Source organism: Penicillium angulare (genome assembly GCF_028827245.1).
Source record: "Penicillium angulare strain IBT 27051 chromosome Unknown utg000003l_segment0_segment0, whole genome shotgun sequence".
NCBI classification, from domain to species: domain Eukaryota; kingdom Fungi; phylum Ascomycota; class Eurotiomycetes; order Eurotiales; family Aspergillaceae; genus Penicillium; species Penicillium angulare.
In genome coordinates, this window is record NW_026623162.1 from 3,148,484 (window position 1) to 3,170,732 (window position 22,249).

Here is a 22,249-nt window from a genome sequence, read left to right on the forward strand (position 1 = left end):
TAGTACGTTACCTATGTTCATCTCTTTTTCAAATGGCTCTATTAGGACTCCCGACACTAGGTCATAATCTGACCTACGATAAGTATTATATCGTTAGTACAACAATGCGTACAATGCACTGTTTGTATTTGTCATTTCAATCATGTATCACACCGCCGATTTTTTGAATCTACATAATTAGATTCTATATTGCGTGTGTATGAATGGGGAGTAAAATACTATACCAAGGGCAGGTAGAAGAACAATACAATCGCCTCACTTGATGCTCAAGTTATCTACCACCAGTCACCTAATATAAGCCCTCAGTTTTGTATTTCCCACAGTGCTCCTGTACTTTAGTTTCAGTCTTTACTTTTCATTTGGTTGGATATAGGTTAATCTCCCACTTTCTCAATAAAAGTAATTCAGCTACTAAGAAATGTTTGAAAGCGTGCGGTATAACTATAACCCTTTATTATATTTGCAGGGCTCTTACAGATGACGTCTAGAATAACCTTGGAAGCATGATGTGAGGAAGGAATTGAAGGGAGAGATTACACGCTAGCTCATGTACTTTATTTTACCCAAGTTATGTAGTACTTCATATCACCCTTCGTATCTATACGTACCTTTCGAGATACAAACTTGTCCATCGATCAGTCGCCACGCTTCAAAGCCTTTCCATCTTCCATTCGACTGTTTTCAAATCGCAGGTTTCACTCGGCGAGATGGACTGTTTTGGTCATAAATCAAACAGTACTTTGTGGATCTTGACTTTGCGCGGGGCACCATATATACGGCCTTTTCCGCGAGTTTGCGCGTCATTAGAAGCTTGAATATATACTAGTAGTTATTAAAACGAGCCAGAGCTTCTAGCCCTGGATATGTTATACCGTTGCAAAATATTGTGTTTAAACAAGCTTGAATTGACCCCGTTCCACAGCTTCACAAGTTAAGGTAGCTTTTGCTCCTATCCGTGGATATATAATCCTGTCGTCCCGAGGTCCGGGCTGTCGGAGTTTGAATGTAAAACAGGGACATATGCAGTCCACGGGTAGTAGTAAGTACTTGACTCAAGTTCAAGTCCACGTATCAATTACTACTAAGTTTAAGCATTCCAATGTTCTAGCCAGAGTTGAGTATGAAAAGGACCGGGCAGTAAAGGGTATGAGTGTATAGGCGTCAGCTTTCGTTTAGAAGAAAAAACCAAGATCATATCATTAAGCAGTGCAGCCACTGGCCCTTTCGCACCAAGCTAATAAGCAAGTAGCAAGACCACCAGCCGGAACTATGTACAATCGAAATGTAGCATGACATGGTCCCTTATATGAAAGGGCATCATAAGGCCAACTCTATGTGTGAAGACAATTGGGACGGGGGCAGGACTGAGTAGCCCGATAGGGTAGCCCTGGCACCCTAGATCCACTAGAAAAGAAACCAAAAGGATACGGAAATAACAGAAAAGCAGGGAAAGCCTCTCAGCTTCGCCATCCAAAAAAAAAAGATTTCAAGAGATAATCTACTCGGAGAGGCCCAGCCCCTCGGGACCAACCTTGTGGTAGGGTGGCTTGGCCCCCGCAGCGCGGGACGCGTCGAAGCGCCAAAGTCCGCCGGTCTTCTCCCCATCGAGATCAGGAGACAGATCCAGAGAGCGAGCCAGCTGTTGAACAGCGGCATCGTCGTCCTTCGGCTCAACGCGGCCGAAGAAGCGACGCTCCCAGTCGCGGTTTTCGGCCTTCTCTGCGCGGCGGAGATCACGTTGGGCATTCTCGATGCGCGATTTGTGTGCGGAGACAGCATCCATGTTACCACTTTGGATGTTCTCCGCAACATCCTTCCAAGCCTTACGACTCTCATACAGATCCTGCTCTTCGAGTGGGGCTAGGCTAAGCGGGGTAGTTTGGTTTTCCTCGACGACCCAAGTATCAATCACATCCTTGGAGCCGGTCTTCTTAATCTGGAAGTTCTTTGACCATTGACCATCGACTGTGTAAATGGGCTTCTTTTCTCCTTCGCTGGCCTTGTACAGGCTAGCGGTGAAGGTGTTCTTCTTACCACTTAGCCATCCCTTACCGGAGAAATCAATTTTGGAGACGTATCCACTGCTGCTGGCAATTTTGGCGGTCTTTTCGAGCTCGACAAATGGTGTACCGTAAATTAGAGACTCGATGTGCAGGTTGGGGAGCGTAATGAGGTAGCGCTCCTTTTCTTCGGAACCGGGTAAGGAGAGGGTGTACAGGGCATGGCCGATCTGCTTAATTTGGATGGTGCTAGAGAAGGATGCTTTCTGGGCATTGTATCCTTGTAGCTGTAGGCGAGTGGTAGAAATGAGATACCGTATCCGCGAAAATTCAAGGGTGTGGCGTTGCACTTACCTCAACTCCGTGTTTCTCGTTGGAGATTGCATATGCAGTCGCGGGTGGATGGTGACTGTCAAATTATTCCAATGTTATTTTTTCATGTTCCGCGATGGAGAAAGAAATCCCCCAAACAAGATAATTCAGACCTACCTGACTTGTTCGCTGACCAACTGTGTCTCGCCGACGTCCTCGTCGCCTTGCCACTTTCCAATGAACAGCTCGCCTAGGAATGGGTTCAACGGCTTCTTCTCACTACCGAGCTTCTCACTGCGACTGCAGTACTGCTGGTGCAGAGTAGTCAGGAACCATTTCAGAACGAGGAGGGCTCGCTTCTCAGGATCCGACTCCTTAGCGGGGGCGACGAAGACGGCGGGGTGCTCGGCCCAGTAGGCGGAGTACTCGGTGAGGGAAGTTGTAGACAAGATAAAAGGAGGAGCTGTCAGGGAAGAGAGATCACCGTTGAACGAGGCGATGGACTAGAAAAATGGGTTAACTCAGGAACTCAGGAACCCAAAATTTAGTAGAGCAAGTATTCTACGTACCTTGAGGAAACTAGTCCATGAGCCTTTGCTGCCGGGGGGAACAGCGCTCTGGGGTTCCTTGGACGACATTTTTGGGTTTAAAAAAGAGGAAAAATAATAATTAAAAAAACAGATATGCAGGATAATATAATAGGGAAATTCCCAGACTGAAAGAGCCTATAGCTAAGTGGGGAGCCCTGGAAAGAGGTGACGGAGGTTAGGATGGTTGGCGGTCAGAGGATAACGTCATGAGCCGGGAGAGCACATGGCAGTTGTGTCATGAAGGTTTGTGGTTTGTAGTCTGTGGTGGGATTGGCCGATCTTCGTTCCTTTTCCTGAATGCCCTTTGTGTACAGCCACACTATAATCTCGCTTTTTCAAGGCCGGATTTTTTTTCTCCTATTGGGGTGAATTGACATGGCTTGCGCGTCAGGCTGCCATGATCTTCTCCCCCCTCCATGATCCACAAGCTTCGTCGACTAACGGAGATCCATAAATTCCGACTGTGATCAGTGCACGATCCATCATGGCTGTCAAAGGTTTAAATCAATCCCCTTCCCATACTAATTGGCAAGTTCCATAGGAAAAAGAAGACTTCTTGGCGTATTTATCGCTTTATCGCTGCGATCGGTCGTTCCCGCATTCCCCATACATGCGACACACGGATTCTTTTCCGCACTCGCTCGGGCCATGGCAACGAGATCCTCTTTGTCCCCACGTTATCACGTCCATACGATTGGACACAATCACCGGAATAGACCCTGAAGAACCAAAATCGGGCTCTTATCCCGCATATCTGAGCGTTTTGTACTCTACGGTCTCTCATCCGTCGTCGGTTCAGGATGTTGCCCCCGCCGATCCTCGGCCAATTTGAATAGCTCGCCGAGGGTATAAGGCACATTGCAGATTTTCTTCTTCTGACTCACTGTTTGACTCTTAATTGTATTCAATGACTATATATTCTTATCATTTTTGAATTGAGTTACAATTTGACAACCTTATCTTTGTTTTTACGAACTATATGTCTCTATAAGGCTTTGGAAAGACACTGCGGTTGAATGTTAAGCCTTATCCCTGTCCTGACGATCTTTTTTGGGCCTATCTGCCCAATTTCCATGAAAGCATACAAGCAATTAAACTCTGTTCACTGAACAGGCTTCAATTCAGTCATATTATCTCATTGGTATACCGCGCTTTAGAGGGTGACATCTCCTGAAGCGTTAGCCATGTCGCCGTCATATTCTGGCTCCAGTATTGAGGAGGCACCTGAGGTAGAAGAGATTCAGCCTCAAAGAACAAAGTCACGGCGATCCGATGCGGGCAATGACTTACATCTTGTGCAAAGTCATATGTCCCATCATGATATGCCCGTGGCCACACATGAATTCCATGAAGTGGATGCCGAACAATACTTGCGCTTTTCACCCTCACGGAAAATAGTGATTGTCGCAGTGCTATCGTTCTGTTCATTTCTGGCCCCAATTTCTTCAACGTCTATTTTATCAGGAATCCCGGAGGTTGCAGAAACCTACAACACCACCGGAAGCATCATCAATGCCAGCAATGCTTTATACTTAGCGTTTATGGGCATCGCCGCGCCTTTCTGGGGACCATTTAGCCAAGTGTGGGGCCGGAGACCGGTTAGTGGTTCCTGTCTGTATCATCTCCATATTCCTTCTGACGTTGAACTCCCCAGATCTTTCTAATTAGTGCTTTTCTGTTCTTTGCTTTTAGCATTGGCACTGCACTGGCCCCAAATCTACCATCATATTTTATCTTCCGTATTCTCACAGCCTTCCAAGGAACATCATTCCTCGTGGTAGGAAGCTCTGCAATTGGAGATGTTTATGAGCCACGAGCCCGCGCAACAGCTTTAGGATGGTTCCTCTCTGGTACCCTTATTGGACCTGCATTCGGACCATTCATCGGCGTATGTTCTTTACCCTTTCTGTATCTGTATCCAAAACACTTCACTAACAACTAAACAGGGTGTTATTGTCACATTCCGCTCCTGGAGAGTAGTCTTTTGGCTCCAAACTGCCCTTGGCGGGTTTGGTACTTTACTAGTCTTCTTCTTCTTCCCAGAGACATACCCCCACTTGGCCAAGGCAGATGAGACCCAGAAAACACCCAAACAAAAAGCCCAATTCCTCTGGCACCGCGTCAATCCTCTCCGCGTCGGCGTTCTCCTCTTCTCTTACCCGAATCTCTTCTTCGCAGGCCTAGCAGCCGGCGCCCTAGTCTGGAATCAATATTCTCTCCTCACCCCAATCCGTTACGTTCTAAACCCCCGATTCAACCTTACCAGTCCCATCGAATCGGGATTGTTCTACATCGCCCCGGGCTGCGGGTATCTAGTTGGTACTTTTATGGGCGGGCGATGGGCCGACTACACAGTTAAGAAATGGATCCGCAAGCGTGGTGGCGTTCGAGTTCCAGAAGATCGACTCAAGTCCTGTCTTGTCTTCCTCGGAATTGTTATTCCAGGCTGCATACTGGTATACGGATGGACAGTCGAGAAAGCCGTGGGCGGGATTCCCGTGCCAGTACTAGCTATGTTCGTACAAGGTATCGCGCAACTCTTCTGCTTCCCAAGTCTGAATACCTTCTGCTTGGACGTGATGCAATCCTCTGGCCGTAGTGCAGAGGTCGTAGCAGGAAACTACATGTTCCGGTACGTCTTTGCTGCCATTGGCTCTGGTGTTGTCCTTCCGGCTATTAAGGGGATTGGTGTTGGTTGGTTTAGCACCATCAGTGCCGTTTTTCTCGTGATTGCTGGTGGTTGTGTTTGGGTGACTACTATTTTCGGAGATAAGTGGCGAAAGGAGGTTGATGCTAAGAATCAGCAAAAAGAAGCGAAAAGGCTAGGAGAGCAGGTCTTTTCACAGGAGAGTGAGAAGAAAGCTGAGGTTTGAGCTGCTCTTCATGAGTTATGAGTGATGTTCAACATGTGCATAATCCTATATCAGATCCGTATCCCAAAGACGTGGACAATTCCCGAGGTCCTGTTGACAGAAGGACTTGCCGAGGAAAAAAATGTTAATAAGGCTACTTGATAAATAATTCTATAATGTTTTGTTCTTTTTCTCTTTCTAAATTTGTAAACTCGATAGCTCTCCAAAGCCTAATTAGTCATTTCTATGCCCCAATGTGTGTGTTTTGTGACCCATAGCCTCCCCCCTAGGAAAAAATTGAATGACTTATACCACTTGGGAATTTCAGACGACTGAGCACTCAGAACATAGCAGCAATCATTCAATCATTCTCAAGACTGACCAACCTGGTTTCCTAGATATAAACGGCTAATTATTTTCTGCTGGATTTTCATCTAACCCCTTGCCCTTTAAAATGGTGTCTCGATCTAACCCAGTCTCCGTAGCGACACGATCTACTTTGCGCTGCTCAGTAAAATTCCTGCAATCTTCTCGGCCCTTTTCAATATCCACGAAGCCAATTGCAACCATAGCAGCAGCACATATTGCAAAGAGGAAGGGGAACCCCATCCAATTGTTGCGAGTGCTGTTAATAATAGCTTGAATGACATTCGGACCAATGACGGAGGACTTGGAGTTGAGGTCAGTAGAGAAAATAAGCTCTTGCGCATTTACAACTTACTGCTCGATTTGTTATCCCGAACAATGCGAAAAACATGTTATCATAGCCTCTAGGCATTAGCTCACTAATCATTGTTTGGGCATACTACAATCGAAACAATTAGCCTGGTTTTAGCGTCCGCGAAATGTGCTGTGGGAGAACATACTGCGTAATATGGCGCCTGGAACAAGCCAAAGATGACATTATAAAAGTAGAATTCCCACTAGAAGAGTGTCAGTTTTGTAATAATTCTAGTTTAGTAGGATGACTTACGCGATTGTGGTATCCAATTCGGGTTGTCCAAAGCCCTAGCATTCCCCAGAAAGGAATGAGAACAGTGAAGCAATTTGTGATCATAAACATAGTCTTGGTTTTGATCTTGAAGTATCTTTGAATGTACCAGAAGCCAAATGTTGAGGTGATTGAGCAGACAGCCTGGGTAATTCCAAGATACGTGACCTGAAGGAACGAAAAAGATACGTAGTCATTTTGAATAATCGATACAAGTGTTCCTGATTTGTATTAGCAAATGATGGGCTTTATAAGGGGTTAGAAACGTACCAGTCGTGTTCAGGCCATCGGCTAGCAGGAAGTATGCCACAAAATACAAGAATGTCTGAGGAAGGGACCGTATCTCTTTCATGGCCAGCCAAATCTGTTTGAAACCAATCGTGGCATAGTTGGAGCCTTTGGGAACTTTTGGGCCCGGCCTCTTCTGTTGGAACAGGAACCACCAGATACCGAGTACAACCCAGTCTAATCAGAGTGTTAACTCAAGGTAGTGAAGGTAGACATCGAAATAGTCGCTTACATGAATTGGTGAGACAAAGTGCCAAATTGTTTGCAAATTCATTGTTTTGCATCGGAAGCAAAACACTCAGATTTAGCACCAATGTGAGGAGGTATCCAATGTTACTATGTGCGGTTGAAATATTGCTGCAAGCACTCACATAAGTACCTGGGTATTACAATTTAGAGATGAGTAATTTTACCTGATATGATTCCTTTCCAAAGACTCGATCGCATCATACTCCTGCTGGCTGATCTTACCTTCTGCAAGCTCATCCCTCGCTTTTCGAACATGCGGCATATATCGCGCAATTCGAGGAAACACAGCGGCATAAAAGACCAGCGTGGCACCGTAGGCAATATAAGAGACCACATACAGACCCATAGCGGTCGCCCATTGACTAGGATGTCGGATAGAAAGCATGCCGTACTGTAGGGCCCAACAAATGACAGTCAGAGCCAAAAGAAGCCATCGACCAAAAGAACCATAGTCAGCGGCACTTCCTAGCCACACGAATATTACTGTCATGAAGGCGAAGCAGAGTCCGTTGGCAATCAGCACTACGGAGGATGTCGATCGAGTGCCCCCTGCCCAGGGTACCATACATGCCGATGAATCGGTACATGGCTTAGGTGGATTTGTATCGGGGATATGTCCGGCGCCATTTAAAGCCCATTGGAACCTGTCAAGTTAGTATCATATAAAGGAGACGCTTTTCTGATGCGGAAATGGCGTACAAAGTTTGGCTGTACGAGCCTGGGCCGACGCCGTTATCGCCTGGGAAGTTTCAGGGTTTCAATCAGCTCTTTCCTTTGACAATCTCATATATCGACTACGTGGCGATCGATGAGACATACCATTGTAATAGAGGTAGTAGGACCAGAGTTCTTTTCGGGTTGTGGTGGGCTGTTCATAGGCGTCCTCATCGACGCCGAACAACCGTTCATATTCTCGCAGTGTAGCACGAGGCTGTGAGGAGGTGACAGCAACCTCGACGGCAGTGTCATTTTTACCTGACTTGATTTCCGTTGTTTGATCTTGAGCTGTAGGGTGTTCCATGTTTGATATTCCTCAATAAGGTCGGGAACCTCGGAATGAAGGAGAAAGAGAGTTTTTGGTCACATTCCCCTTCCCAAATATGGGTTTATCTTTACCCCGCATTCTAAGATTGCTGGACTTATCCCCTATTTCCCGAATAAAATGCTTATGTTTATCTTATTAGCCTTATAAGTTACGTGATTGGCGATAGGTATGTGGTCCATTAGGGACTATGTTCTAACATTTGAAGTGGACCCCGTACCAGAACTTAAGATAAGGTGGGCTTCATTGATCGACGTGGGTCATTGTATTCCCAAACTCACTGAAAATAGTATAGAACAGTCGCCAAGCCCTGCCGGCATCCTTTCAGACATTAAAAAACGTCTGAAAAAAATTCAAATCTAATAGAATAAGCAAAACCACTCAAATTTTGCCTGGCCGATAACTGCGCCAAACATCAAAGCCAACTTGCTCATACCACCCATCAAGAGCAACCCAGTCCACAAAGACACCCTCAATACCACGCTGCTTCATATTTTTCAAGGCATGGGAGATGAGTGCCAACCCAATACCAGACGTACGATGGTCAGCATCAACACCGACACAACCAATCAATCCTGTGTTTGGACCACATGTCTGTGGGAATGCCCATCCTGCATTCAACTTGGGACAGGGAGGCAACATTAGCGTCCATCCAACCTGTTGTCCCTCCGAGTCAAAGGCCGTCATCACGCAATGTGGATATTTACTAGGATGTAAAGCAACATATGTCTCAACCCAGCCCTGAAAGGGACGTTAGTCTCGGGGCGTTAATAACAAGAATACGATGACTTAAATACATACCGCTTTATCTGAAAAGTTCTTCCTCTGGCCAACGAGGCATGCCTCATAATCTTCAGACTGCAAAGGAGCAAAGCGAAAGCCACGGTCTTGCGCACGAGTGAAATATTTCTCGGGGGCCCTGAAGTTACGAATATCCTGATAAAGATCCACGGCTCGGGATTCTGGCGGACTGAGACGAAAGCCGCGGTGAGTAAAAAACTGTTGAACCGATTCAGGTAAATCACGAGGTATTCCGGGCCAGAAGCGGGGGAAAGAACTTCCAAGGTCTATAACGTTGATACCGAATTCGTTTCTGAAGTACGAGCGAGTTTCTGTCAAGAGTGAGGTTCCGATTCCTTTACCTTGATGATCCTGGGAAACAGCCAGAACCGCAATATGCACAGTCGAAGGTGGACCAAAAGAATTCAGATAAGCGAGGCAGAAGCCAACAAGCTTTGTGCCGACTCGGGCTACGAAGTGATTCCCATTCTTCCTGTCGACTAAAATGCGAAGACTGTCATCGGGAAGAGCGTATGTTGGGAACACCTCATTCCACAGGGACACAACGTCATCTAGGTCTTTTGAAGCATCAAATGGAGTTATAAAGGCGGGCCTCTTTGTGGTACCTCGGCTAATGGGAAGTGACCCCTTCGGTGTCAACTGACCAAAAATAATTCGCGCGGCCACAGTGAATGCTTCGATAGTCGGCTCATATGTCGTGATATATGTTTGAGCCTCGGGCGTCTCAAGAAAGTCGTATGGGCTACAGGCAGCAATGAAAACCGAGTGTTGAACATGGCGCGGAAGCTCGTTACCAAGGGACTGTTGATAGGGGGCCTCGGTTCCATTGATAGAGACAAAGACGACGGCATCTGCAGTTTTGATATCAGACCATTGCTCATCAGATAGCCCCGTTTCCTTGTATTTGATTTCCGTCACGGAAGGATTGAGGACCCGGAGCGCATTAAGATACGGGGAAGCTTCATAAGCCCCCTGTCGCCCCATTCCTTCGCCATCTACAGCACCTCCTACCGGGATGGTACCTCCGGGGAAAAGAAGCACAACCTTCGATGTTGTTGACAAAGGAAGTATCCCTTTAGTATCGCGAACAACACTCACGGATCGCTCATATATCCCTTTGCAAATTGGTGAAGCTCGGCTGTTGATTGTGTCAAGCTCTTTGAGACCCTTCTGATGCAATGCAGTATCCCAGTCTAAGAATTTGTCTTTGACATGAGCTACGCGGCGACACGCCTCATCCAGACGAGATGAAATGAGGTTTTCAGTTTCAACTGCTTCGCATACCTTTTTGATGGAAGCAACCTGTACATCAAATGTGTGACACAGCATAATACTGTCACTTCCAGCTTGGAGTGCAAGAACAGAGCCTCGTTCAGTTCCAATGGTGGACCGAATTCCATCCATTTCAAGACAGTCTGTTATGACCATCCCATCATAGGCCATGTCATTGCGTAGAATCCCGAGTACCTTGGGCGACAGCGTTGCGGGCAGTGTGTCATCGATGCTTGGCAGAGAGATGTGAGCCGTCATAACAGTCTCGATACCTTCGGCGACAGCGCGTCGAAATGGAAGTAATTCACATCTCTCCAGTTGATCGCGAGTTTTTGGGATAACTGGTAACCCATAATGAGAGTCTGTAGCAGTATCGCCGTGACCGGGAAAGTGTTTCACGCTAGGGACGATATTCGTCTCTCGAAGACCCCGCGCTATTGCACTAGCAAATCGGCCCACAAACTCCGGGTCATCACCGGGGCTGCGGACTCCAATGACTGGATTCAAGGGCTCCGAATTAATGTCACAGACAGGTGCGTAGTTCATGTTGACGCCAAAGAAGCCTAGCGTTTCGCCTGTGAGCTTCCCCGCTTGATAGGCCAGTTCAGGGTCATGAGTAGCCCCAAGAGCCATCGGCCCGGGAACCTGAGTAGCAATTGGAGGAGAGATACGAGTGACAAGTCCATTCTCTTGGTCAATACCAATGAGTAGAGGTCGTTCATGTCCAGCAAGTCGAGCCTCGTTTTGTAGTGCAGAAGTTAAGGCCTTCCAGCGAATGATCAGTATGTTCCATGCAAGGAAAATAGGGAACTCGGGATCTCACCAGAAGTTGCTCGCCATTTTGGAAATTCCGGGAGAAAACAACAATACTTCCGACGTGGTAGTCATGGATGAGTGTTTTGACCTCTGGACTTGGTTCATGGCCATGGAACCCCACCGCGAACAGCTGAATTTGTTAGACATGTTTTGGTTCTGAAAATGGCTAGATAAGGGTTCCAAGGTTCCCATACTTGGCCGACTTTCTTTTGGAGATCTATTGAGCTCATAGTTTCGATGTCCCACGAAGCTCCAAAGGTGTGGGAAGAAGTGCTAAGTTGGCGCGGGGATGGCAGGTTATGAAGTGGAACCGGCTCATCGCCAGTGCGCTCCGTGTCCGTGTCTCCCTCCACCTGCCGATGCAACCTCTTTTTACTCTTGGCTCCGTCCTTTGTTCTTTCTTTTTTACGTGTACAAACATGATAGACCATGGTCGTTCCTTATTTATTTTGTATTAACTTTATCACCTAGGCAACTGTAAGGATCTTCTGAGTCGTGCCTTCTCTATAAACCTTGCACATATGTATGATCCATGGATTTGACCAAACTGACTCAGTGCAGATCGGTGTTTTTCATAGCATCAATTTTAGCACGAGCATTTTTGAACCCTTCGAGTCTGGCCTCTTCCGTCCGGCCACTATCAGGAATGTTCGCACCCTTCTGCGCTGCCCCTCGCTTCTTAATCTCCTCAACCCACTTCTTTACAGCTGGGAACTCCGCCAAGTCGATCTCCAATGCACCGGGAGCCATTTGCACCCAAGAGTAATTCGCAATATCTGCGATTGTGTACTTATCACCAGCAAGCCACGGGCTCTCCTTCAGCCTAATTTCAAGAACAGAAAACAGACGCTTCGTCTCGTCTATGTACCGCTTGATACCATAATCAGAACGCGTATTGGCAAATAGGCGGAAATGGTTAGCTTGGCCTGTAAATTGGAAAGAGTCAGATATGGCTTATAACCTTCGAGTGGCGGTTCAGTTTAGCTCACCTTGCATGGGTCCAATTCCACCAGTCTGGAACATGATCCAGGAAAGCTGCTCAATGTACTCAGGGGTACCAGGCGCGTAGCTTATTTTACGGTCGGTGTCATATTTATCAGCTAGATAGAGCAGAATTGAGCCGCTCTCAAATACGCGCTGGGACCCGTCGGTGATTGCAGGGATGCGCCCATTGGGGTTGATCTTCAAGAACCAGCTAGTTTATCGATATGTTAGCTATGCCAAGGCGATCTCTTCGTTGTGATCACGTTCACCTACTCCTCCTTCTGAATGTTTGTACCGATGTTCATGGGCACAGTTTTGTACGGGAGACCTAGCTCCTCGAGGGCAATAGAGGCTTTGATGCCGTTTGGGGTCGGCCAGCTGTACAAAGTGATGTCGGACATGGTCGCGGTAGTAGAGAATGGTGCTGGGAACGTGGAGGAGAATTGAGACAGTCGTAATGCAGCTTTATAAGAGCCAGAGCTTGGGAAGCGGGGTAACATCATCAAGTGGCGATGGAAAGGGTTATGTAAAATCGAAATATTCTAGAGCTGTCTATGGCGTAGATGCATCGGGGAAATTGGTGGGTCCACAAGTATGTAGGGGAGAAGCTCCGTGACTGGATGGCCTCATATTAGCCTGAGATAGCAATTCGTCTTATAAATTTCAGCATCAGTGCTTGAAGAATTTATGTTTCTCTATTATCATCAATTGATTAGAAATAGATCGCTCATGCTCCAGAGAGATCATTACGGAGTGGCTTTCCGATCAGTAAGCAATCGGGTTTTCGGCATTTTGTTTTCCAATTTCCGAATCTCCTTGACATCATGATCTGTTTTACACACTAGAACAAGAGTCAAGGTTATATTCGAGCTTTTTGTACCTTATTTCAACATTTAGTACTGCCTGGGGCTCATATCTATGTTTCAAGGCATGAATATTCGATCAGAATCAGCCATGGCCCATCAGCGTAAGCCGAATCATGCCACGGCGGCTTTCGGCCCCCCGTCAAGATCTCACCCCGCGAAACGAGATTCATCACAACTTACAAGGATTTGTGTAAATCTGATGCAGAGGATTCATGCACATGTGACATTTACAACATGGTCCGCTTAATTTGGGCAAAGGCGATGACTCTATTTCAGTGGATGACAAGGTATCTAATCCCCTGGCATCATCGAGATGAACCAACTCGACTTCAAGTTCAAAAAATTGTCGCACAAATTGAGAGGCAAACCTGGACAACCCTGAGACTAGAATTTGTGTTTTTTGTCCGACTTTTTCTTTCAGAATCCTTACTAGAGAAAGGATGGAACATCGTGTGTAAGGGATTTGGACCACTGAAGAGCACCGGAACTCCAATTATTACCGCTGGATGGTGGTTGACATCTGTCAAAGTTCCGCTCACTTTTGAGCGTGCCGAATATGCACTACTACTTCAAATAACACCGTGGGGCAAACTTTTAGGGTTTCGCTTTACTTCGCAGCAAGCACTCGGTCTCGCGACTGGCTGGAAGAAACCATGTTATGCCGACAAACCCGTTCGCGAATCTACCATGAAGCTTGGAAGGGGAAAGTTCAAAGTTGAAGGGACACTGTGCCTACCAAATAAAACAGGAGAGCAGACTGAGTTCTCGGGGTTTCCCTGTGTAGTCTTCCTGGCAGGCTCTGGACCATGCGATCGAGATTCTACAATAGGAGAGAACAAACCATTCAAAGACCTTGCATTGGGTCTTGCTTCCCAGAGAATCGCCTCAATTCGATTCGACAAAGTGACTCATACACACCAAAAGACATTTCGCAAGCGCAAGGGTATCACATTGACAGACGAATATGTGGAACATGCTATGGATGCTGTTCTACAGGCCCAGAACCATCCAAACATCCTTCCACATGGAGTTTTTGCTCTCGGACACAGTCTAGGTGCAGTAGTTGCACCAATAATTACAGCTATGAATAATTCCACTGCCGGTTGCATTATAATGGCTGGGCCAGCGGAGCCAGTTTACCGATGTCTTGTCCGACAACTTCGCTACATCATGTCATTAGATGGCCCCGAAGCGCTATATCTCAACAAGCAGATTGATGCTACACAAGCGCAGGCTGAACTAGCAGACAGTGACAAGCTCACATTGTCAACGCCTGCTAAAAAGCTCCCCTTTGGAATAGGTCCGTCTTATTGGCTTGATTATCGCAAATTCAAGCCCATTGAGACATGCGCCTCATTGAAGAAACCCGTACTCGTTATGCAGGGCGATAGGGACTACCAGATCACCATCCAGGATGATTATCGCCATTGGGAGGCGGCTCTTAGTGAGAAGCAGAACGTCCAGTTACGGATTTATGAGCGTTTAAATCATCTTTTCATCTCGGGGAGTGTACCATCGACACCAATTGAGTATACTGTCCCAGGAAACCTAGATGAGCAGGTTGTAAATGATCTTGCTAAATGGGTGACTGAAAATAGCCCGGTCACACCGGAAGCCCAGACATTAATCTGAGTCACATTTCAAGTGGGAGAATACATCTGTGAGAAACGGTGGATACTATTTCGTCCATGGATGTTCCAGTTTGTAATAGAAGTCAAGCTTCAATTTGCGACATTTCCCATTATCCAGAAACAGGCAGTAATCACTTGCACGGAGTCTTTCCGAGCACCAGTTGCTCCCGGTTAGCCTCATTGATATCCCAAAAAGTATATCGCTGCTTTAAGTAAATTAGATGGATGATCCCCACATGGCCTGAAGCCACGCGATTTCACGTTACAACGACACGACAGGGCGATCAACCCGAGCCTCGATGGATTTCGCCGGAGACGGCCAACAACCAAGATACAGTAAGACTTGTTTTTGTTCTAAAATAACAAGAAATTTGTCACCTATGCGCTCAGGGCGGGCTTGGCCCCTAGTGTGACATCTTCCAGCGCGTGACTGTTGTACCTTGGCACTCCTGGGCATACGAAACGCGTGCTTGAGTCGTATCTTGTCGGTAGTTCAGGATTGTGGCGTATAGGCAACGAAACCCTCAAGATCCCGAACCATGCCGGGTCTCAGATTCACCCCTTCGATGCGGAATATTTGCGGGTTCACCGTCGCTCCTTATTTCCCGACCACGGTATGTTGAGCGAGGTTTGCGGGTTTCGTTCGGGAGGGAAACCTTGGCCCGAGGCTTATTGGTGTCAGTACCAGGCCATAACGGTCAAGTGGATCTGAGCGGCCAACCCGAGAGATCTCATGCGTTAATTTCGGGCACAGACAAACACAAATCGCGAGCTTAAAGCATTTTGCGCAGGGCAGCTGGGGCCGACTCCAGGTTTACAATCAACGGCTAGTGCCATACCCCAAACCCCAGACCAACCCCGCTTGACCTCGTGGAGAAGAAAAATGATGTACCACATCTATATAATTTAATTTGGGGGTAAAAATGTACATTTATCGCACATGGAAAAGAGCACAGAGCTTGCCGGATGCGATTATGTCCAAGATCATGACCGTGATCGGTCAGAAACTATTACAGTTACCTACCGGTGGATCGTTACGCCACAAAATCAGCCTGCCGCGACGACGGAAATCTTTCAACAAGGGATTTGCCTTCCTAGGCCGAATTTGGTATGGTCGCTGTGTTCCCGTTTGACTTCGTGATGCATTAATCAAGGGGGCTTGGCCCAGCGAATCACGGGTAGCTGGGTTTCTTAGCCTCGTGCTTTGTCTCCACCGAATAGGGGAGGAAAAGAAGAGTCGAAGAGACACAAGAAGGGGAAAATGGATTCTTTAGCTCTGCTGAGCAACGAAAGTTTACTTTGGAACGACGCCAGTGGCGCTAAGACTCTGTAATATAGAGTAGAACCTCAATAGTACGGGGCGCATAGATCCAAATCCGGCGAGCATGGAAGAGACAGCAGGATCAAGGCGTAACAGCCAATTGTGATGAATCTTAGACTCCCAGGAAATTGAATTTCAGAAAAATTGTGACCTAAATGAGACTTTGGTCTTGACACGGAAATCATGGAGGGGGAAGTTCGTTGCTAACCGATGTAGATTATGGTACTTCCCATGGGATGTAGCTTATTTCACTTCATGGGTCCATTTATTCCCGGGCTAAAGTCTTGAGTCCCGATCTTTTTAATCTGCCACAAGGATGATTGTTTGCGTAATAGTTAAGTGCCGATGCTAATTGTACCTACTGATCGCCAATTTCACAGGGCTCAAGCATCCAGGCCAAGATCACTAGCAGGAGCGATTGATTGGACAGAAGTACTAGACCATGAATATCCCAGCCGAGACTCAGGGACTCGGCCACTAAAACTCAGAGCCCAGACTCAATTTCTCGTCAGTCGTGAGGGAGCCGAGTCGAGAGTTCAAACCTTCCCCGTGGGCAAGTGGGCCCCTCCATGATTACCCCAAGCCTGGGGGTGTGTACTCCGCACGGTGTTTGTTCCGGGGAAATATGGGTCCCATTGAACTTGAGATTTCAAGCGCCAATATGACTAGTTCTGCTCTTGGTATAGCTGTAATGGCCGTTGGAGGCGTTCCCTTTTCGAGCCAATGGTTTTTTGACATTGCCAATCGGACTGGAAGGAGGTAAGATCCCCAGTGAGAAGCATAAAAGGCGTCAGATCCCCGTGGATTTCCTATACATTTCTCGATTATTCTTTTCTTTATTGTGGAGCTACGCCTACATTTCCTAATGTATTTTTGATTTTTGATCTCTCACTTTCCCTCAACCCTCCTCAACCCACTTCATACCTCACCACCCACGCTTACTGATACCACTCACAACATCCACAAAGCCTTTCCATCATCAAGATGGAGAAGGATACTGTAGCGGAGGTGGAGGCGCCACGGTTCGTTCTGCTTCCAAAAGAATGATTATGCATCAAGCACTAACTGTCAGCAGCCTCAGCAGTGATGTGAGCAACGCTGAGAAGGGCCACGTCGAACAGGTGAACCTGCACAACAACATTTCAGCCAAGTAAGTTCTCATGCTTCACAAAAGGCTTAACTGAGTATCCATACTTGACAGATCACTAATTAAAAAAACAGAATCAAGAATCCCTTGGCGGATTTGTCCCAGGCACAAGTGCTCCGAGATGTCGAGGAATTTGCAGTGAAATACCAGGTCACCGATATTCTTCCTGAGTTGAAAAAAGGAGCCTTAGTCGCCAAAGACCCTGCTGCATTTGCATCCGTACCCGATCTCACAGAGGCTGAATCCACTGCGCTGAGCGACGAAGTGCTACATAAGTGGCGCCAGCCCAGGGCTCTCTATTTCACCATTATCCTTTGCTCGGTTGGTGCAGCCGTTCAAGGCTGGGACCAGACAGGATCTAATGGTGCCAACCTTTCTTTCCCCGACGCGTTTGGCATCCCTGAAAGCGCCAGTGTTAAAAACCAGTGGCTTGTAGGTATCGTCAATGCCGCTCCGTACATTGCCAGTGCTTGCTTAGGCTGTTGGCTCTCTGACCCTTGCAATCGAATCCTTGGTCGCCGTGGAACAATCTTTATTTCTGCCATCTTCTGTGTCATTGCTCCTATCGGATCTGCCTTCACTCAAACTTGGCCCCAACTATTTATCGTTCGCCTTCTGCTTGGTCTTGGAATGGGTCTAAAAGCTTCAACCATCCCCATTTTCTGCGCTGAGAACACACCTGCAGTAATCCGAGGAGGCCTCGTTATGTCCTGGCAGTTGTGGACGGCATTCGGTATCTTCCTTGGTTTCTGCGCCAATTTGGCTGTCAAAGACACAGGCTCTATATCATGGCGTCTGCAACTGGGATCTGCTTTCATCCCTGCCGTTCCCTTGGTAATTGGTGTTTTCTTTTGTCCTGAATCACCCCGTTGGTATATCCGACGAGGGGAGATGGGTAAGGCCTACCAATCCCTGTGTCGTCTTCGCAATACTCCCTTGCAAGCTGCTCGGGACCTTTACTACATCCATGCCCAGATTGCAATCGAGCAGAGTGTTATTGGAGACAGCAACTATGTCACTCGGTTTGTGGAGCTTTTCACTATTCCACGAGTCCGTCGTGCCACTCTTGCTTCGTTTACTGTTATGATTGCCCAGCAAATGTGTGGAAGTAAGTAAATTCCGAAGCCCCCTAGGTCTCCTTCGCATTTCTAACATTTCACCTTAGTCAACATCATTGCATTCTACAGTTCAACTGTCTTCAGTAATGCCGGTGCTTCTGACACCGGAGCTTTGTTTGCGTCTTGGGGATTTGGCTTGGTAAACTTTATTTTCGCCTTTCCAGCTATTTGGACCATTGACACTTGGGGCCGACGAACATTGCTTCTATTCACATTCCCTCAAATGGCTTGGACACTACTCGCTGCAGGCTTTTGCTTCTATGTTCCCGGAGATGGTGGAGCGCATTTGGGATCCATTGCTCTTTTTATCTTTCTCTTCGCTGCTTTCTACTCCCCTGGCGAAGGCCCTGTGCCATTCACATACTCTGCCGAAGTCTTTCCATTGTCGCATCGCGGTACGTACTCTCTCCAAGAAACTTTGAGGAGAATAACATAGCTAACTATTTGACACAGAGGTTGGAATGTCCTGGGCTGTTGCAACCTGTCTCGGGTGGGCGGCAGTGCTCTCTATTACGTTCCCCCGTATGCTTTGGGCTATGACTGCCACTGGGGCATTTGGCTTCTATGCGTGAGTGATCCTGGATATTAATCAATTTATCTTGCTTATTACTGACTATCTGGTATTAGTGGCCTAAACGTGACTGCTCTGGTCATGATCTTCCTTTTCGTTCCGGAGACTAAGCAACGCACCCTTGAAGAATTGGATTACATCTTTGCCGTCCCAACCCGAGTCCACATGCACTACCAGGTCTTCAAAGTTTTGCCATGGTGGACCCAGCGCTACATCTTCCGCAGGGATGTGCAGCTAGAGCCTCTGTACAAGCTCGATCACCTAGCCGATAACGAGGAGGTCGTAGCCAACATCCGCAACAACAGCACCGTTGAGAAGATTTAGTACTAAGCGGTCCTATTTTGATTTCAGGTTTGCCAACGAACTTTTTTGATGTGGTTGATGAGAATTATGGATGAGCCGAAATCTGGATTACACATGATAGTATGTGAGATGAATTAAATTTTTGAAGCGATGGCGGCGCCTGCATTGTAACTCCTATTTTTGCCTCACTTAAAGCCACAAAGACGAAGACCCGATCGCTAAGCGCCCGGATAATAAGTCCCCTCCATTCATCGCTCCTAGTAATCTTGATAAGATGGCGTCAGCAGCTTGTTCACCCATACATGAAACGTCCGGTGTCTTGGCATATGCAGTTCATCACTTCTTCGCCGATGCTAGAGCCAGTGTACAAAAGTACCAAATGAGATAAGCAGCATAACAGCCCTCCTACGTGCGACGATCGGATGCTTTATTTAATGTTAATATTTCAAGCCGACTATACCGGTTTTTAACTCCTCTTGGTAAGGTTTTCAAGGATATCTTAATTCTACGCTTTCGAGCAGTATGGCTCTAAGACGGTCCTAAGTGAATGGCTGAGCACTAAAATAGCATCACAGAGAGGGGAAGCACCACGATATGGAACTAATGCATCTACAGGGATCTTGATGCACGGGGCCAAAGGATTGTACTCCTGGTGTCTAATGCCCTCAGCTGTTAGGGGACGCTTCTCATCCTCGCCCCGGTTCCTTTCCCCTTCTTTCTTATTCATTTCCACTTTTCTTTTTTAAACTACTCAAAGTTGACTACAAACCTTAGCAGCACAACGTTTATCATGCCAAGCTCTACTTCCTCTGGAGACAAAGCTTTGAAAGATTTGCAGTCGCAACAGGCAAAGATCCTCTTCGATAAGATTGATGAGTTGCGAACGATTGGAGTCGGTGGTATCATTGAGCTTCCCCAACTGATCGTCTGCGGCGATCAATCCAGCGGAAAGAGCTCTGTATTGGAGGCCATCTCCCGAGTTCGCTTTCCAACGAAGACCAATACCTGCACAAGATTTGCAACGGAGGTGGTTCTTCGTAGAAGTCCAGAGCCCAAGCTAAAGGTCTCGATCGATCCAGGTGATTCTCGAACGGATGACGAGGAAATAGAAAGGCTTCGAGCATTTTCCGAGACTTTGTCAGACAGTAACGATGCTGCTGCGTTCCAGAAGTTGGTCGAGAAGGCTCAAGAGTGGATGGGCATCGATAACACCGACACTTCGCCAACGGGGTTCAGCGACGATGTTCTTAGAGTCGAGATCTCAGGGCCTGAAAAGCCTGAGCTCACTCTAGTTGATCTTCCTGGCATGTATCATGCCAAAAGTAAAGATCAAAATGCCGAAGGGATTGAGTTCGTTCGAAACATCACGGAGAAATACATGGCCAATCCCCGCAGTATCATCTTAGCTGTTCTGAGTGCTAGGTTCAACTATCACCTGCAAGATGTTCTCGATACTGCGGAAATCTTCGATCCGGAGAGGGAGAGAGTCTTAGCCATTGTCACCTCCCCAGACAAACTTTCTTCGGGATCTGATGAGGAAGAAGAATACCTTCAGTGTCTTGGAAACGAGAAAGTCCCACTGCAGTTGGGCTGGCATGTATTGCGAAACCGGGGATATGAAGAACGCAATATGGCCGACGACGAGCGCGACAAAAAAGAAAAAGCCTTTTTTGAAACCGGAAAGTGGACTAATCTTTCTCGGGAGAATGTGGGAATCGAAAGCCTCAGGCTTCGTTTGAGTGACATTCTTTTCAAGCATGTTCGTCGCAACTTGCCGGGGCTAGTCAAAGATATACAGGGCAAGATCACCAGTCACAAACACAACTTGGCAAAGCTCGGTGCCCCAAGATCAACACTGCAGGAGCAAAGATCCTTCCTCGTTGACATAAGCAACAACTTTACGCTTATCATCAACCAGGGCCTTAATGGAACGTACGAACATAGCTTCTTCAAGAGCTTGGATGACGACACGCCATATCCTGACAATCATTGTCGGCTACGTGCAATGGTGCGGGAGCTTAACGAGTATTTTGTCGATGCTATCACTGTCCGTGGCAATGAACGAAATATTCTTTTCCCAGAATCGGAGCAACGCCTATTCATGAGTGACCCGAACAACCCGAGGTTCGATCCCTACAAGGACTGCTGGGTACCAGACGATGTTGACTACAGAGTACTACTCGAGGAAATGAGAAGGAAAGCACGAGTAAACAGAGGCAGAGAGCTTCCAGGGAATTCAAACCAGCTGTTGGTGGGTCAGTTATTCCGCCAACAGTCAACGCCATGGGAGAAAATCGCCAAATTGCACATTGACACAGTTTATGATGCAGTAGCCAAGTTTGTTTATTCTGCTCTCAATTATCTCACAGATAAACATACATTTGAGCCTATATTCAATGATGTTATCGCGCCAGGATTGGAGAAGCTGAGGCTGTCCATATTTGGAAAACTCGAAGAGTTGACCCGGCACTCCAAGCACGGGCACCCATTACCAGTAGGAAGAAATTTCATCACTCGGGTGCAGGGGCTACGGAATGCACGCCAACTTTTCGTGCTCAAAGGGGAGCTTGGTGTTGTTGGAGGAGGATTTGGGAAGTCTTTCACCTCGAAGGATTTAGAGAACGCTACACACAAGATGCGAAGCATGAGTGATGATTTCGCAGCTGTGGATATCATTGACCAGGCTCAGGCATACTATGAGGTAAGGAGCAAAATTGAATACGACTCATCACAACGTCAACACTAATCAAAACCCGCAGACCGCCCTGACAACATTTGTCGACAATATCGCAATTTTAGCAATCGAGAACTGCTTGCTACTTCCCCTCGAATCTACTTTTACAAGTCTTGATGTCAGCAACATGGAGAGTAATAAGATCAGAGCGCTAGCGGGAGAGCCACCATACGTTCGGAGCGACAGAGATCGCTTTACTAGTCAGCTTGAGAAACTAGAGGCTGGGTTGCAAACTCTTAATATTCTGAAGACTGATAGATCGTCCTTAACCACCCCTGTGGTATTTGGTCAGTTTCAAGCATTCGGCTCAGACGCTCTTAGCTAACAAAAATTTAGTATAGTATCCAGAGCCACATCTCCA

At 47.0% G+C, this 22,249-nt stretch overlaps 8 protein-coding genes across 8 annotated transcripts; 4 read left to right on the top strand and 4 right to left on the bottom strand.

The window, feature by feature from the left end:
• Positions 1-1,498: 1,498 nt before the first annotated feature.
• Positions 1,499-2,950, bottom strand: N7478_003328 (OSBP family protein; the record flags this gene model as incomplete). The annotated part of the gene is made up of 4 exons (XM_056919542.1): positions 1,499-2,287; positions 2,355-2,409; positions 2,490-2,815; positions 2,882-2,950. The coding sequence occupies 4 exons, from the start codon at positions 2,948-2,950 to the stop codon at positions 1,499-1,501; spliced, it is 1,239 nt and encodes a 412-aa protein (XP_056782700.1).
• Positions 2,951-4,086: 1,136 nt separating this feature from the next.
• On the top strand, positions 4,087-5,775 carry N7478_003329 (putative MFS transporter; the record flags this gene model as incomplete). The annotated part of the gene is made up of 3 exons (XM_056919543.1): positions 4,087-4,500; positions 4,557-4,790; positions 4,849-5,775. The coding sequence occupies 3 exons, from the start codon at positions 4,087-4,089 to the stop codon at positions 5,773-5,775; spliced, it is 1,575 nt and encodes a 524-aa protein (XP_056782701.1).
• A 387-nt stretch (positions 5,776-6,162) lies between these two features.
• N7478_003330 (uncharacterized protein) lies at positions 6,163-8,303 on the bottom strand (the record flags this gene model as incomplete). The annotated part of the gene is made up of 9 exons (XM_056919544.1): positions 6,163-6,423; positions 6,476-6,559; positions 6,621-6,677; positions 6,728-6,966; positions 7,016-7,210; positions 7,266-7,369; positions 7,447-7,926; positions 7,982-8,021; positions 8,102-8,303. The coding sequence occupies 9 exons, from the start codon at positions 8,301-8,303 to the stop codon at positions 6,163-6,165; spliced, it is 1,662 nt and encodes a 553-aa protein (XP_056782702.1).
• A 402-nt stretch (positions 8,304-8,705) lies between these two features.
• N7478_003331 (uncharacterized protein) lies at positions 8,706-11,443 on the bottom strand (the record flags this gene model as incomplete). The annotated part of the gene is made up of 4 exons (XM_056919545.1): positions 8,706-9,065; positions 9,126-11,162; positions 11,221-11,343; positions 11,408-11,443. The coding sequence occupies 4 exons, from the start codon at positions 11,441-11,443 to the stop codon at positions 8,706-8,708; spliced, it is 2,556 nt and encodes an 851-aa protein (XP_056782703.1).
• A 322-nt stretch (positions 11,444-11,765) lies between these two features.
• N7478_003332 (glutathione S-transferase family protein) lies at positions 11,766-12,598 on the bottom strand (the record flags this gene model as incomplete). Its single annotated transcript, XM_056919546.1, has 3 exons — positions 11,766-12,139; positions 12,203-12,408; positions 12,471-12,598. 3 exons carry the CDS (start codon positions 12,596-12,598, stop codon positions 11,766-11,768), a joined length of 708 nt encoding a protein of 235 aa, XP_056782704.1.
• A 1,152-nt stretch (positions 12,599-13,750) lies between these two features.
• On the top strand, positions 13,751-14,695 carry N7478_003333 (alpha/beta hydrolase family protein; the record flags this gene model as incomplete). Its single annotated transcript, XM_056919547.1, has 1 exon — positions 13,751-14,695. One exon carries the CDS (start codon positions 13,751-13,753, stop codon positions 14,693-14,695), a length of 945 nt encoding a protein of 314 aa, XP_056782705.1.
• A 2,304-nt stretch (positions 14,696-16,999) lies between these two features.
• On the top strand, positions 17,000-19,175 carry N7478_003334 (sugar porter family MFS transporter; the record flags this gene model as incomplete). The annotated part of the gene is made up of 6 exons (XM_056919548.1): positions 17,000-17,037; positions 17,091-17,165; positions 17,237-18,270; positions 18,328-18,675; positions 18,734-18,848; positions 18,908-19,175. The coding sequence occupies 6 exons, from the start codon at positions 17,000-17,002 to the stop codon at positions 19,173-19,175; spliced, it is 1,878 nt and encodes a 625-aa protein (XP_056782706.1).
• Positions 19,176-19,944: 769 nt separating this feature from the next.
• N7478_003335 (uncharacterized protein) lies at positions 19,945-22,213 on the top strand (the record flags this gene model as incomplete). Its single annotated transcript, XM_056919549.1, has 2 exons — positions 19,945-21,855; positions 21,914-22,213. The coding sequence occupies 2 exons, from the start codon at positions 19,945-19,947 to the stop codon at positions 22,211-22,213; spliced, it is 2,211 nt and encodes a 736-aa protein (XP_056782707.1).
• Between the last annotated feature and the right edge of the window lie 36 nt (positions 22,214-22,249).